The 6,339-nt window shown below is 44.0% G+C and overlaps 1 protein-coding gene across 1 annotated transcript; it reads right to left on the reverse strand.

The window, feature by feature from the left end:
• Window positions 1-477: 477 nt before the first annotated feature.
• Window positions 478-5,081, reverse strand: LOC147216710 (tyrosinase-like). Its single transcript, XM_086176612.1, has 5 exons — window positions 4,260-5,081; window positions 3,225-3,441; window positions 1,666-1,813; window positions 1,402-1,583; window positions 478-743 (listed from the first exon to the last, which is right to left on the reverse strand). The coding sequence occupies exons 1-5, from the start codon at window positions 5,079-5,081 to the stop codon at window positions 478-480; spliced, it is 1,635 nt and encodes a 544-aa protein (XP_086032738.1).
• Between the last annotated feature and the right edge of the window lie 1,258 nt (window positions 5,082-6,339).

The following is a 6,339-nucleotide window of genomic DNA, read 5'->3' on the forward strand; positions in this document are numbered from 1 at the left end:
GCGGCCACTCGGTCCAGCTCTTCTGAGGGGATCCGGAGGCGTTCCCGGGCCGAGAACACCTCCATCTCATCCGACTCCTCTCCACATGGAGGAGGAGTGACTCTGAGCTCCTCCCGGACGGCCGAGCTCCTCACCCTATTTCTAAGGGAGAACCCGGAAATCCTGGGGAGAAAGCTCATTTCCACCGCTTGGATCCGTGACCTTGTTCTCTGGGTCGTGACCCACAACACACTATAGGTGAGTGTAGGGATGTAGATTGATGCTCTTCGCTGAATTTTTCAAAATATACTCTTGATACGTCTGCTCGAGGCCTGTGTTGGATTATTGTGTCTGATGGGCTGCAATTACTGATACAAAATATTTAAAAATGTGTTTTACACAGACTCTTACCCTTAAGACAGTACAAGATTGAGTTCGCAGTGCTTTGCAGCTGAAGGTTCCAGATTGATCTGACCCCACATGGGACTTTCTGGACCTTCACATGGTTGTTTGGTAGTTCTGAAGTTTGGTTTGCCCCTTTTCCCTGCTCAATATAAGCGGCTCGCTTTCCGGTAAGGCAAATAATTGTTTCCACCTCCTCACGTTCATCCAAGGTGACCCTTTATATTTCCGCCTTGCAGTTGTTACGGCAGCAGCAATTGCCACCGCGGCGGCACCTCCGCCGAGCCCCGCGAGCAGCAGCCACGGCCACACCTCCCGCAGCTCCTCCACGAAGGGACGCATGGATTCCGCCAACCATTGATCTGAGGGAAGGACAGAAATGACAAACAGGTGGACGTGATATTTTAGTTTGAGGTACAGTATATACACTGCTCAAAATAATTTAAAGGGCACTCTAAGTCTATTACACTTCTGTTTAATCAAACCGTTCACTTGGAAGCAACACTGATTCATTTTTGTTTTTCCACTTTAATTTGGAGTGTGACTCCAAATCCAGACATCCATGGGTTCGTAAATTTGATTTCCATTGATCATTTTTGGATGATTTTGTTGTCGGCACATTCATCGATGTAAAGACCAAAGTATTTCATAAGCATAGGATGTGTTATTTGAGTGTTCCCTTTATTTTTTTGAGCAGTCTGTATATATATACATATAAAGTACTCATACTATACTATACCATACTATACTATACTATACTATACTATACTATGCTATAAAGTACTTGATATATAAGTGTTTGACAATAAATACATTACATTTGTTTATTTATTACAGCCCATCCAATTGTAAAATAACTGTCAGACAGGTTTTTACCTGTTTTTCATCTTTAAAAAGGGGAATGACAATTTCAGAAATGTGTGTTTCAGAAATGTATGTTTCATTTTGAAATCTGGATGCTCTTCACTTTTGAAATGCTTTCCGAAGATTGAGGAATAAATAATTGTCTCCATAACTTACTTGTATCCAGCAGGTTGGAGTATTCATACCCCAGTTCTTTGCTCGAGACAAAAAATTCTCTGTTTCTGTGGAGCGTCAGGAAAGGAACCATGTAGTATTCACCGTTGTGTCCGATCGGAGCGTTCGAAGACGGATATTGGGATGGAGATGGTCTGTGTCTTCTGAGCCACTCCTCAAAGATGCTTTCCAAAAAAAAAACAAAAAAAAAAAAAAAGTTTCAAATGTTGAAATGCACATTTGTTTCTGTCTCATGCAATGCCTCACCTGTCCACGAAAGCATGGTGTAGGATGAAGATGGGGTCGTTGGCGGAGCCCTGCACCGAGGACATGGAGCCGTTCATGAAGACGTGGAGAGCGGCATGCATTCCCATGCGCGAGCTGTTTCCTATCCCGGTCTGAGGATCCCCAAACCCTGCAAGAAGTATCAAGTATGTAACAGTCAGGGCAACTTTCACTCAAAGCTTTTAAATGTAAAACAGTAAGTTATAAATCACATGAAGGAGTTTTTACATTCTAGTTCATGGCCGGTTTGCATCCACACCTCATGGATCAGTTGTGTAAAAGGCAGCACGTGCAAAAGAGGGGGGTTTCTGCTTTGGATGTAATTTGTGGTGAATTGCCCCGTTAAATAAAACCCCATGAGCTGGACAATCTGACACATTTAGCATATAATTCAACATTGAATGCAAACAGCGTGGTTTGAGGAAAGTGAGGTTGTTTGGTGTCTGTAGCGGGCTCCTGAAGACCTTCTAGAGTTTTGAAAAAAATCTGCACACCAAAAAATGCTCAAAAATAAAATGATTTATTTTACACATAACACAAAACACTTATTACACTAAACACTTATGTACGCAAATGCTTACCGGAGATAACACCTGTCTCCAATAAGCATTTTGAGGAAAAGCCTATTTTTTTGCTTGATGCGTCACACATGTGAGAATAAGTGTTTAGTGTTATATGGCAAATATATCATCTTTTCTTTTTAGAGCATTTTTTGGTGTGCAGACTTTTTCAAAACTCTTCTAAGTCAAACATTTTTTGATCCAGCACCCATCCCTAACAAGGCAGCGGATTTGCTTGTGTTTTTCTTTTCTTTTCTTTTCTTTTCTTTTCTTTTCTTTTCTTTTCTTTTCTTTTCTTTTTAAGTGCTACTGAACGCTTCAGACGGCCTGTGCTCCCACTACCTCACTCATTCACATATCATGTCATAATTCCATTAGCTATTTATTTTTTAATCCTTGTTGTTGTCACTCCACTCACATCATGTTTATATTTGTTATTTTTGTTATTTTTTGTTATTTTGTTATTATCGCACTGTTTCTGTTTTTATCCTTGTTGTTGTGGTTTTAGCTGTCTATTCTGATCCTAGCTGTCCTTTTATTTTTTCCATTCTGTTGTCTATTTTTATCGTTCTTGTTGTTTACTCTACCGTCTATTTGTGGATGTCTTTTGCTATCTTTCAATTGTCTCTTTTATTTAGATTTATACTCAAAGTTATTGATGTTGTCATTGCTGCATTGCTGTGACAAAAAAATTCCCTATGGGGATCAACAAAGTATATCATTTATATATATATAAAATTTTATCTCATCTCATCTCATCTCATCTTAACGCATATATATATATATATATATATATATCTTATTATATATATATATATAAGATTTTATATATATATAATCTTATCTTATCGCATCTTATTGCATCTTATTGCATCTCATCTCATCTTAAGTTTGAGGACATTACTTCAACAAGTACTTTAGTGCAGTTTTGTTAAACCCATATCATTTCAGAGGGTGGAAATTAATATGTTCCTATCAGACCTTCCAGCGTGTTCCTGAAGCTCATGTTGGCCGTCCGGTCCAGAGCTCCAGTATCATAGTCGGCCAGACTGAGGGTGAATTCCACATCTGCAGAAGTCGGTAGTTGTTGTACCACGGTGCGGTTGTGGTTTCCAGGATTGCGTCGCAGCGGTCCTTCTTCCTTGGCGTCGCACAGGACGCCTCTGTCGTTGTAGGCCTGCGCCTGGGAGCACAGAACCTGCCCACGCAGGTGCAGGAACACAGTTTATCTCAGGGTTACTCCCGTGCTTCCGACAATCACCGTCAGCAACAGCTTTTCCATTCTTCTACATTAGCGCACGTCTCTCTGGCCATTGAAATGATCATATCGAAAAGGTGCTCAGTGACGTATAAGAACATCCTCCCTGTCCTTATTCTGATGAATTTTATTTATCCATATTTAAAAGTCTGATGTTTAAAACTGCTGAAAACATAGAAAGGTTTTGGTTCGTTGCCTTAAAAATGGTTCGCATCTCATCCGAATCGCTTGTTCACTTCAAGATTTGGTCTTTGCGATTATTTACCACATCTAATCCTTGATATAGTAATAAATGACATTTTACAGTCATTACGTTCCATCGACAACTTGTTTGAAATCACCTCTCAAAACCTGCATAATTTTCTATTCCTCACATCGTCGTAAAAACTCTTTATTACATAAGTTATTATGAAAATATTTCAGGCTGGAAGGTCACGTCATCATTTTCTAAACCCGCTTTAATGAAGATACTAACGCTCCTTCATTTCCTTTCGTCCGCTCCCTTCAGCGGCCAATCATCCGCCTCCATCTAACCCTCTCTTCTTCATCCTCTTCTCCAACACCCACTGACTTCATTTCCTTCCTCTCCATCCATGAAACCCCTCTCTGGTCTGGTTGCTAGTTCCAACCTCAGCATCTCTACCCAGATCCTCACTATCTCTCCTCTGTATATGTGCTGTTCCTGTGGTGAACACAGTCCTGAGCTTATCCATCCAAGATCTTCATCCCTTCAACTTGGCCAACAGATTTATATTTACCCTCCAGGAGGAGAAGACCGATCCTGGACTGAGAAGATTGGGGTCCTGGGGGCTCCGGCCCCCCATTAGCTCATCCGTGCACACGTCGCAGCTCTGAGCGTCCCTCCAATCCCAGTAGGGGATGGTGAAGCTCGTGTCTCCGCTCAGCTTCTGTATCTGGCGTTCCCAGTGCAGCAGGTAGACGCGGTGCCACGGGAGGAAGGCTGGCGCCCAGTGAGCGAAATCCACGTTCGTCCACACTCTCCCCGGTTCGCCGAGAAGCGCGTCCCGGGATACGTAGTAATGCATCCACACGAACAGATCGTACACGGAGACGTCCGCGAACATCGGGTCGGAGCCGTTTTCCATCTCCTTGTAGGTTCCCGTCACCACCACGTAGTCCGTGCTGACGGTCTGCTTCGCCAGATTCAGGTAGGACACGAGGCGCGACCTCTCGACCCTGGACAGGTGGAAGACGTTCCTTCGTAGGGACTCTCGTCTCTGGTCGCACTTCTCACCGAAGAAGCCGAACTTACACTCGGCGCAGTTGAAGCCCATGAAGTTCGCGGCGCACCGGCAGCTCCGGTTGTAAAAAACCAGCGGCCACTTCTCCCTGTCGTCCAACCCGGAGAAGGGATACTGCGGCCCGTCGGGGGCGTCCGGCGCCTCTACGTCCTGGCAGAAGCCGCGGCCGGTGCTCGCCCCGCAGGCTGAGCCGTCGCCCTCCCACGGCGGGCAGCATTCCTTCGAGCGCAGGGCCTCCCTGGTGGCGCACAAGCGCGGGAACTGCTGGTAGCAGGGGGCGAAACACGCCGTCAAAACGATGGCGATCAGAGGCCACATCGCGTCGAGACTTCACGCAGCGGTCAGACGCAAAATGCCGGCGCACAAATCCGTGTGAAGTCTGAATCTTTAGCTTTAATTCTGCATCCCCCTCCCACTCTCCCGCCTCCCACCTTCAAGCCTTTGTTGCAGCGGTCACATGCTTATTAACCTCCGGGTGAAGATTACTTGAGCAGAGAGCAATTTGGCCCAAAGGCACACGCCAGACTGCACCCAAGACTCCAATCAGGACAAAAACAATTAAAAACAAAAAATTATCTGCTTAATTCTCCACCAGCCACCAGAAGGGCCGGTGTTGTTTTAAACTGTTACGACAATGATCACCGACGTAGTTTTTCTATTTTGGAATTTCACTTTTACACTTTCTTGGTATGTCACATGAGTCGTGAACAGCTGAGTAACCCCGACCGGCCGCACACAAACCCTCATTCAACCCCACGCTCACTCCTTCATGCACGTCCTGCAGCCACAGTTCAAATCCAGCCCAGCAGAAGCACGCCAGTCGGCCCGGAGCGCTCCTTGGATTTATACATTAACTGATTGAGACGCTCATCTCTGAACAGTTTGGAGAATAAAACAGAGGAGAAAGACAGGAAAAATTACCTGCCGCCACTAGATTTAAGAAGCAGGACAGTACAAAGTGAAATAAGAATACTTGTGAATTTATCAGAAATCTCTCATATTCATTCCTATACACAATTGGTTTTATTCAAGTGGTTGCAGTAGTTAACACTTATGCTGGTTATAAAACATAAGTTAGTATGTATGCAAACAGGCAATAAACAGTCAATATTTTTAATTTTCTTTGTGGAACAACACATTCTGTCTTGTTGAAACAAAACAACACTGAAGAAGGTAAATCAATTCATATGACACAGTAACGGGCTCTATCCTCGGGCGGAGATATTTTTCTAAGAAGCAAATGTTTCTCAGAACTAGAGAACATCTATGGAGGAGATCTCAATAGACCCCTGTGCAAAATAACCTTTGACCTTTACTCCAATGACTGAAGACGCAGTTGCATGTGACGATTCCGCTCGCAGGGTCAGAACCGGGGATTCAGTCCACACCAGAGGGCGCTGTGGAACTTCTCCTGTCTCCCCTGGCTGGGTTTGCGTTTACAAAATTATCAATTTTATTCTTTTGGCCTGGTAATAAATCCAGATGTAAAAACAGCACGAACCGTACGCACAGCCAGTGATCAGTTCACTGATCATCATGATAATAGTTTGTTATTGTTTGTACTCCCGGTTGATCC

This window comes from Fistularia commersonii, chromosome 29 (genome assembly GCF_037954325.1).
Source record: "Fistularia commersonii isolate RoL2024-O1a breed Wild chromosome 29, RoL_Fcom_v1.0, whole genome shotgun sequence".
NCBI classification, from domain to species: Eukaryota; Metazoa; Chordata; class Actinopteri; order Syngnathiformes; family Fistulariidae; genus Fistularia; species Fistularia commersonii.